Source organism: Mandrillus leucophaeus, unplaced genomic scaffold, assembly GCF_000951045.1.
Source record: "Mandrillus leucophaeus isolate KB7577 unplaced genomic scaffold, Mleu.le_1.0 Scaffold898, whole genome shotgun sequence".
Taxonomy (NCBI): Eukaryota; Metazoa; Chordata; class Mammalia; order Primates; family Cercopithecidae; genus Mandrillus; species Mandrillus leucophaeus.
Genome location: NW_012109785.1, coordinates 44624 through 54337, shown reverse-complemented (window position 1 = coordinate 54337; position 9714 = coordinate 44624). Strand labels below are relative to the sequence as shown.

The following is a 9714-nucleotide window of genomic DNA, read 5'->3' as shown; positions in this document are numbered from 1 at the left end:
AGTGGAGTGTACTGTGTGGGGTCCAGGCCCAGTGGGGTGTGCGGTGTGGGACCCAGGCCCAGTGGGGTGTGCGGTGTGGGGCCCAGGCCCAGTGGGGTGTGCTGTGTGGGGCCCAGGCCCAGAGGGTCACAGGTACGGGGCACTCTTTGGTGCCTGGGCCACAGGGATCTGCACCCCCACTCCGTGCCCCCACGTCTTCAGCAGCGGATGGGGCCTGTGCTCCCAATCCCAGGCCAGCCAGGTACTCGGAGGTCTGGGTGGGTTCCTGGTCCAGACAGTGGGAAGGGCTGGCGAGGGGCTCCAGTGTGGCTGGGCTGCCTGTCTACGGCCAGGTTTCTCTCCTGGATTGCTCAGTGCAGAATCAAAGGGCACTTTTCTGCTTTTGTGTGCAGAAGCCGAGGCTGACCTTGTCATCAGAAGGGGAAGCGGGGCCTCCTACGCGTGCTGCTGGCTCCTATCCCCACAGCCTCTTGGGCAGGAAGTGGAAAGGCCCTATCCCCATGGTCCCCGGCAGCGGGAGCTCCCTGAGGCTGATGGTGTTGGTGTCTGTTGAGGAAGACCAGGCCTGAGGATCTGAGGTGGGAGGCCAGCTACGGTCCGCAGCCTGGATGGATTCCTGCGCGGGGCTGGGGCAGTAGGTAGGCATCTGTGCTGGCCATGTTAGCTCCCGGGGCCCCATGCCGTCAGGGCTAAAACCTGGGCCTTGATTTCCTGAACTTTTTTGGGAGGCACCCCAGGGGCAAGATAAGGACCCATGAACAGGGCACTTCTTCAAAGCCTACGTACACCTTGAAACTCTTGCAACATTTGCATTTTTCTCCCTAATAGTCCAGTGTTTGTTTTATTATAAACGGGAAAATTTAAATATTGTAGTTAGACTTTTTTTCTTCTTCTTACAGACAAGGTTTCACTCTGTCTCCTAAGGCTGGTGTGCAGTGGTGCCAGCATAGCTCACTGCAGCCTCGACCTCCTGGGCTCAAGCGATCTTCCTGCCTCAGCCTCCTGAGTAGCTGGAACTACAGGCACGCGTCACCAGTCCAGCTAATTATTATTATTATTATTATTTTTTTTTGGTAGAGACGGGGTGTCCCTATGATACCCAGGTTGTTCTTAAACTTCTGGCCTCAAGTGATCCTCCTGTCTCAGTCTCCCAAAGTGTTAGGATTACAGGCGTGAGCCACTGTGCCTGGTCTGCAGTTAAACATTCCCCCACAGCCACACTGAGGCTAGTAGGCAAGTTACAGCCCTGGGTATGTGTGACCTGACAGCCCCTTGGCAGCCATGGGGAGGGATCTGGGAAGCTGGGGCAACGGGAAGGGGCCCAGGCCCACGAGCTCTTGTGTCCTCACCTCCCACCAGGCAGGGTTCCAGGTTACTCAAGATGAGGCAGCGAAGGAATCGCCCTCTAGCCATGCAGGCCCCTCCCCTCGCCAGGTCTGCACCCTGCCCAGGGCTGGCCCTGGACTTTTGGTGGATTTGAGAGCTCAGGTGGGGAGAGTAGGAGGTCAGTCGCACGGAGCCCTCCCCAACGCACAGCGCCTGCCCAGCTCAGGTACCTCTGAGGTGTAGATTCTGAGCAGGTTCTGGGATCTCCTGGTCCCCAGCGGGGGCTGCGGCAGGAGCACAGGACCGACAGGAAGGGAAGATCCCAGCGGTTGGTTCCAGTGGGTTCTGGGGACGTCCTCGGAGCCTGGCCTTGCTCAGGGTCCCTACAAAGATCCCTGGAAGCGGGGCAAGGTGTTGCTCATGAATCAGAGAGAAAGCAAGCAGGACCCTCAAGAAGGGAGGAGAGACCCTCGGGCGGGCGCGCAGCGCTTCGCACTCGGGGAAAGGGCTCCTGCCGTACTTCACTGGAGGTGGGAACTAAGGAGACGGAATGAAGTCAGAGGGCAGGATGTTTCTGTTTTTGGCTGAAACCTGTACCCTGTGTCCCTCATGGACTGGGGACCTGGAGTTCCCGGGGGCCACCGTGGGGGAAAGGCATCCCCAGCAGCTGCAGTCACGGGGTTTGGGCGCTCTCCCCTCTCCTGATTTGGGGGAACTTGTGTGCTCCTCTAGGCAGAGGGAGGAGCAAGGCCGTTGGCTGTGGACTGAGTCCTTCCCACCTTCCATAGCAGCCCAGCAGGAAGCCACTGAGGGATGCCCCACAGGACAGCCTGGTGGTAGGGGGAGAGTCTTCTCCCACCCCCACCCCTCCAGGCTCTTCCTGGACCCACTGAGGAGCCCGGGCAGTGGGACGTGTGGCTGTGAGTCCCGGACTCTGGGCACTCACCAGCAGCTCCGTCTCACACCTGCCTGTGTGCAACACCAGTACCCCTTATGATGAGGGAACGAGTTTGCCCAGCTGCAGGGGTGGCCGAGTCAGGATGACTCCAGCCCATGTCCAGGACACCAGACTCTGCCCAAGTCCATCCGGGGCTGATCTCAGCCTTCCTGGGCTATGTTGTGGAGGGTGTTGGGGACAGTGAGAGGCTGGCATGGACAGCGGAGGAGTGGCTTTGTGAGTGGTCCTGATAGTGATTGAGAGGAGGATACTCAGTTCCACCCCTGGGCGGCTCCTGAGCAGCACAGCCAGGGCCTGGAGGGGCAGGGCTGCCCTCATGGGCTCTGACCCCTGGGAGCTCAAGGGGTGGACCCCATATCCCAAATGTGGGACTGGAATGGGGACTCAGGCTGATCCAGGCAGGACCTCCAGAGTTCAGGACTGGGTGGTGAGCTCACAGGGAGGGAGGGGCAGGCCAGAGTCCCAGCTGTCCTGGACTCTGCTGTGGGGAAGGGCCGATGCAGGTGTGGAGTCAAATGTGGGCACCTCTTGCAGCCAGGTCCCGGGAGGGGTGGAGGGGCCACCCTGGGCTTTGTCTGGGAGCCTGGTCTTCCCATCCTTAGACTGACAGGTGCTGCTGCCTCTGAACCCTCCCTGCTGAGAGCTGTGCTGGGTGAAGCTGGCGGCCCTTTGTTCCCTGTCCAGGATTTGCGTTCTGGAGGGTAGGGCTTGCTGGGTTGGGGACTGGAGGGGGACGTGGAGCTCCTTCTGCCTCCCTTCCTGCCCCATGACAGCAGGCAGGTCCCAGGACAGAAGGGCTCAGGAGATAGGAAGAGGATCCGTCCAGGGGTTAGACCTCGAGGGTGACTTGGAGTTCTTTACGGTATCCATGCTTTCTTTGAGGAGTTTTGTGTTTGTGGATGTGAGGCCGAGGTGGGCGGAGTGGGGGCAGTGCCTCGCTCCTCCCGCTCGCCCTCTGCTGACCTCCAGCTCCCTCTGCAACCCCAGGACCATGAACGGCACCTACAACACCTGTGGCTCCAGCGACCTCACCTGGCCCCCGACGATCAAGCTGGGCTTCTACGCCTACTTGGGCATCCTGCTGGTGCTGGGCCTGCTGCTCAACAGCCTGGCGCTCTGGGTGTTCTGCTGCCGCATGCAGCGGTGGACGGAGACCCGCATCTACATGACCAACCTGGCGGTGGCCGACCTCTGCCTGCTGTGTGCCTTGCCCTTCGTGCTGCACTCCCTGCAGGACACCTCGGACACGCCACTGTGCCAGCTCTCCCAGGGCATCTACCTGACCAACAGGTACATGAGCATCAGCCTGGTCACGGCCATTGCCGTGGACCGCTACGTGGCCGTGCGGCACCCCCTGCGCGCCCGTTGGCTGCGGTCCCCCAGGCAGGCTGCGGCCGTGTGCGCGGTCCTCTGGGTGCTGGTCATCGGCTCCCTGGTGGCTCGCTGGTTCCTGGGCATGCAGGAGGGTGGTTTCTGCTTCAGGAGTACCCGGCACAATTTCAGCTCCATGGCCTTCCCGCTGCTGGGATTCTACCTGCCACTGGCCGTGGTGGTCTTCTGCTCCCTGAAGGTGGTGACTGCTCTGGCCCAGAGGCCACCCATTGATGTGGGGCAGGCAGAGGCCAGCCACAAGGCTGCCCGTATGGTCTGGGCCAACCTCGTGGTGTTTGTGGTCTGCTTCCTGCCCCTGCACGTGGGGTTGACGGTGCGCCTCGCTGTGGGCTGGAACACCTGTGCCTTCATGGAGATGCTCCGTCGTACCCTCTTCATAACCAGCAAGCTCTCAGATGCCAACTGCTGCCTGGACGCCATCTGCTACTACTACATGGCCAAGGAGTTCCAGGAGGCGTCTGCATTGGCCGTGGTTCCCAGTGCCAAGGCCCATAAAAGCCAGGCCTCTCTGTGTGTGACCCTGGCCTAGGAGGCATGCAGAGAGCGCTGTGGGCCAGGTCTTGGGGGCTCCGGGAGGTGCTGCCTGTCAGGGGAAGGTGGGACCAGTAGCAAGGAGCCTGGGATCAGCCCTGAACTCACTGTGAGCTCTCTTGGAGCCTTGGGTGGGCAGGCATGGCCCAGGTACCTGCTCTCTTGGGAAGAGAGAGGGACAGAGACAAGGGCAAGAGGACTGAGACCAGAGTAAGGCCAATGTCAGAGACCCCCAGGATGTGGCCTCACACTTGCCACCCCCAAAACCAGCTCACCAGGCCAAAGTGAGTTCCTGCTGGCTAGGGTGCAGCCTTGAGGACACCTGCTGCCACCCCTCGGGGCTGGAATAAAACTCCCCACCCAGAGTCAGTCCTGGTGGGGCCCTCTGTGTTGCCCACTCATGTGATGAGAGGCGGGGAGGGAGTGCGTGGCTCAGAGGGCCAGTGGACATCTTCCAGGGACCCTTTGGGGCTCTTCACTCTGAGGCCCCCTTGGACCCTTTGACACTTTCCCACCCCCACCATCTGAAGCGTGAGCAGGGGCTGTTGGAAGCTCCTGGCAGGACCTCACTAGAGGCCCCTAGCCCAGGTTTCCTTGCTCAAGGAAGGGCTGGGAGTGGCTTATCTCCATGTAGGAGCTGCACAGTGGTGCAAGGAGGGGGGACCAAAGTCAAGCAGGTGAGGGTGGATTGGGGTGGGTGGCAGTGAAGGGGTGGCCAGGATCTGCCAGGGGACCCAGCCCTCTTCTCCTTCCTTCAGGGAAAGGCTGGAAACCATGTCTGGCAGGGGTAGGGCTTGGGTGCCCACCCAGGTAAAGGCGGGATGTCCTGCGGGTTTCTGACTTTCCTGTACTTCTGCGTGGAGGGCATCTCGAACCCCAAGCTGGAAGGACGGGGCACTCCAGAGACCTCCTGCGCGTGTGGGCCAGCATGGCCTGGGCTCAAACCCCATCCTGTCATCCCATATTGCATGTCAACAGGCACCACTCCACCCTGTTCCACGTTCCACAGGACTGGAGAGAAATGGCAGTCATGTTGTGGCAGGGACATGGCACAAGCATGCAGCCGATGGCATCTCACAGGACCCCAGGCTCTGGAGAGCCCATACCCAGGAGAGCCCCATAAGGGCCCCGTGCCTAAAAGGGTGCATCCCAGGTGGGCCCATGCTCAGGAGGGTCCATGTTTAGGAGGCTTCTGTGCCCAGGAAGGTCCATGCCCAGGAGGGTCTGTGAGCAGGAGGGCCCCACTGTCAGGAGGGTCCTGTGCCCAGGAGGGTTCTGTGCTCAAAAGGGTCCCATGTCCAGGAGGGTTCATATCCAAGGGTGTCCATACCTAGTGGGGGGTCTATGTCCAGGAGGGTCCCATGCCCGGGAGGGTCCATGCTTAGGAGGGTTTATGCCCAGGAGAGTTTATGCCCAGTAGGGCCCCATGCCCAGGAGGATCACGTGCACAGAGGGCCCTGTGCCCAGGAGGATACATGTCCAGGAGGTTCCACGCCCAGGAGGCTCCATGTCAAGAAAGATTCATGCCTAGGAGCGTTCATGTCCAGGAGTGTCTCTGCCTAGGAAGGTCCATGACCAGAAGGGCCCATGTCAAAGAGGGTTCATGCCCAGGAAGGTCCAGCCCAGGAGGGCCCATGTCCAGGAGGGGTCCATGCTGAGGCGGGTCCCTGCCCAGGAGGGTTCGTGTCCAGAAAGGTCCATGCCTAGGAGGGTCCATACACAACAGAGCCCTGTGCCCAGGAAGGACTATGTCCAGGAGAACCCCATGCCCAGGAAGGTCCATGTCCAGTAAGGGCCATGCCCATGAAAGCCTCATGCCTCATGCCTAGGAAGGCCCATGCCCAGGAGGGCCCATGCCCAGGCCAGTTAATGCCCAGGAAGGTTTATGCCCAGGAGGGTTCCATGCCTAAAAGTGTCCATGCCCAGAAAGGTCCATGTCCAGAAGAGTCCATACTCAGGAGGGCTGATATGGTTAGGTTTTGTGTCCCCACCCAAATCTCATCTTGAATTGTAATCCCTATAATAACCATAGTGCCCCTGTATCAAGGGAGAGACCAGGTGGAGGCAATTGGATCATGGGAGCTGTTTCCCACATGCTGTGGGAATGTGGGAAATACATGTGGAAAATAATGAGTGAGTTCTCATGAGATCTGATGATTTTATAAGGGGCTCTTCCCCCTTCACTTGGCACTTCTCCTTCCTGCTGTCTTGTGAAGAAAGTTCCTTGCTTCCCCTTCAACTTCTGCTGATTGTAAGTTTTCAGAGGCATCCCTAGCCATACTGAACTGTGAGTCAGTTAAACCTTTTTCCTTTAAAATTACCCAGTCTTAGGCAGTTCTTTATATCAGTATGAAAACAATGAAAACAGACGAATGCAGCAAATTGGTACCACAGAGAGTGGGGTGCTGCTGTAAACATACCCAAAAATGTGGAAGCAAATTTGGAACTGGGTAATAGTCAGAGGTTGGAACAGTTTGGAGGGCTCAGAAGACAGAAAGATGTGGGAAAGTATGGAACTTCCTAGAGACTTGTTGGATGGCTTTGATCAAAAAGCTGATAGTGATATGGACAATGAATTCCAGGCTGAGGTGGTCTCAGATGGAGATGAGGAATTTGCTGGAAACTGGAATAAAGGTGATTCTTGCTGTGCTTTAGCAAAGCGATTGGCAGCATTTTGCCCCTGCCTTAGACATCTGTGGAACTTTGAATGTGAGAGAGATGATTTAGGGTATCTGGCAGAAGAAATTTCTAAGCATAAAGCATTCGAGAATGCTCTTAAAAGCATTCAATTTTATGCATTCACAAAGAGATGATTTGGAATTGGAACTCACATTTAAAAGGGAAGCAGAGCATAAAAGTTTAGAAAATGCGCATCCTGACTATGGGATAGAAAAGAAAAACCCATTTTCTGAGGAGAAATTCAAGCCAGCTGCAGAAATTTGCATAAGTAACTAGGAGTCACATGTTAATAGCATAGACAATGAGGGAAATGTCTCCACGGAATGTCAGAGGTCTTCACAGCAACCCCACCCATCACAGGCCTGGAGGCTTAGGAGGAAAAAATGGTTTTGTGGGTGGGGCCCAGGGCCTTGCTGCTTTGTGCAGTCTCAGGACTTGGTGCCCCACATCCCAGCAGTGGTTAAAAGGGACCAATGTACAGCTTAGACCTTTGCTTCAGAAGGTGCAAGCCCCAAGCCTTGGTGGCTTACATGTGGTATTGGACCTGCAGAAGTTTGCTGCACTGGTGGAACCCTCATGTAGAACCTCTGCTAGGGCAGTGTAGAAGTGATACATGGGGTTGGAGCCCCCACACACAGTCCCCACTGGGGCACTGCCTACTGCTTGTGGAACTATGAGAAGAAGGCCACTATCCTCCAGACCCCAGAATGGTAGATCCACTGATGACTTGAACCATGCACCTGGAAAAGCCACAGACACAACACCAGCCTGTGGAGGCAGTTGGAAGGGATGCTGTACCCTGTGAAACAATAAAGGTGGAGCTGCCCAAGGTCATGGGAGCCCACCTCTTGCGTGAGCCTGACTTGGATGTGAGACGTGGAGTCAAAAGAGATCATTTTGGAGCTTTAAGTTTTGACTGCCCACCTGGATTTCAGACTTGCATGGGGCCTGTGGCCCCTTGATTTTGGCCAATTTATCCCATTTGGAATGGGTATATTTACCTAATTGCCTGTACCTCCACTGTATCTAGGATGTAACTAACTTGCTTTTGATTTTACAGATTTGTAGGCAGAAGGGACTTACCTTGTCTCAGATGACACTTTGGTCTTGGACTTTTGGGTTAATACTGGAATGAATTAAGACTTTGGGGGACTCTTGGGAAGGCATGACTGGTTTTGAAATGTAAAAGAGACATGAGATTTGGAAGGGGCTAGGGGTAGAATGGTGTAATTAGGCTTTGTGTCCCCGCCCAAATCTCATCTTGAATTACAGTCCCCACATGTCAAGGGAGAGACCAGGTGCAGGTAACTGAATCATGGGAGCAGTCTCCCCCATGCTATTCTCATGATAGAGTTCTCATGAAATCTGACAGTTTTATAAGGGACTCTTTCCCATTGGCTTGCCACATCTTCTTGCTGCCTTGTGAAGAGGGTGCCTTGCTTCCCCTTCGCCTTCCACCACGATTATAAGTTTCCTGAGACCTCCCCAGCCATGCTGAACTGTGAGTCAGTTAACTCTTTCATTTATAAACTACCCAGTCTCGGGCAGTTCTTTATAGCAGTATGAAAACAGAATAATACAGGGGCCCATGCCCAGGAGGGTCCATGCCCAGGAGGGTCCATGCCTGGGGGTCCCTCCCAGGAGGGTCCATGTCCAGGGGTCCCTGCCCAGGAAGGTTCATGCCCAGGAGGACCCATGCCCAGTAAAGTCATGTTCAGGAGGATCTATTCACAGGAGAGTTCATGCCCTGGAGCATCCATATCCAGGAGGGGTCTGTGCCCAGGATGGTCCATGCCAACCAAGGAAGATCAATGCCCAGGATGACCCATGCTCAGTAGGGTCTATGTCCAGGAGGATCCATACCCAGGAGGGGCCATACCCAGGAGGGCCTACACCCAGGAGACCCCATGCCCAGGAGACTCCATGCCCAGGAGGGTCCATACCCAGGAAAGTCCATGTCTGGGGGCCAGGAGGGCTCATGCCCACAAGGACCCATGCCCAGTAGTGTTCACAAGGGCCTAGTCACAGGAGGGTCCACATACAAAAGAGCCCTGTACCCAGAAGGGCCTATGCCCAAGAGGATCCATGACCAGGAGAGTCTATGACCAGTAGGGTACATGCCAACCAAAGATGGTCCATGCCAACCAAGGAGAGTCCATCCCCAGGAGGGTCCATGCCCAGGAGTGTCCATATCCAGGAGCATCCATATCCAGGAGAACCCATTCCCAGAAGGGTCCATGCCCTTGGAGGGTCCATGTCCAGGAGGTCCCATGCCCAGTACTGTCCATATCCAGGAGGACCCATGCACAGTAGGGTCCATGTCCAGGAGGGCCCAGGCCCAGGAGGGTCCTATGTCCAGGAAGACCCATATTTAGTAGGGTCCATGCCCAGGAGGGCCCATTCCTAGGAGGGCCTATGCCCAGGAGAGCCCATATCCAGAAGTGTTTATGCCCAGGAGGGCTTGCACTCTATAGGGCCCTGTGCTCAGGAGGGCCCATGCCCAGGAGGCCCTGTGCTCAGCTGGGCTCTACCTACTTTAATGCAACACTGTCCTGAGCTTCCTGATTTTTCAGAGGCCCTGGGTTCTTGTTTTGTGCAGCCTGCATTTCCTCTGGCCTGCAGGGGTATCTCAGGACTGGGCAGTGTGGTCCCCATTCCAGAGGCTCTAGAGGCCTCTGTCCCCCTCTGCCTTCAGGTAGGCTAGCTCCCTGGCCCAGGCATGCCCCCAGGCTTCTGTCTGCAGCTGGAAACTCTCCTGTCCCTAACTCTGGGGCTGTTGGAGGCTTCAGGGACAAGTTGGACCCAGGACCAGCTCAGGGAGCCAGGGT

At 56.9% G+C, this 9714-nt stretch overlaps 1 protein-coding gene across 2 annotated transcripts in view; it reads left to right on the top strand.

The window, feature by feature from the left end:
• Nucleotides 1-4581, top strand: part of GPR35 (G protein-coupled receptor 35) — a 23048-nt gene extending 18467 nt beyond the window's left edge. The window contains exon 2 of one of the 2 annotated variants that reach the window (XM_011969525.1): nt 3272-4581. In XM_011969525.1, the coding sequence (XP_011824915.1) occupies nt 3276-4205 (930 nt within the window). In that variant the 5' untranslated portion in view covers nt 3272-3275 and the 3' untranslated portion in view covers nt 4206-4581. The remainder of the gene's footprint in view (nt 1-3271) is intronic. The other variant, XM_011969524.1, reaches the window with a different exon arrangement.
• Nucleotides 4582-9714: the final 5133 nt, after the last annotated feature.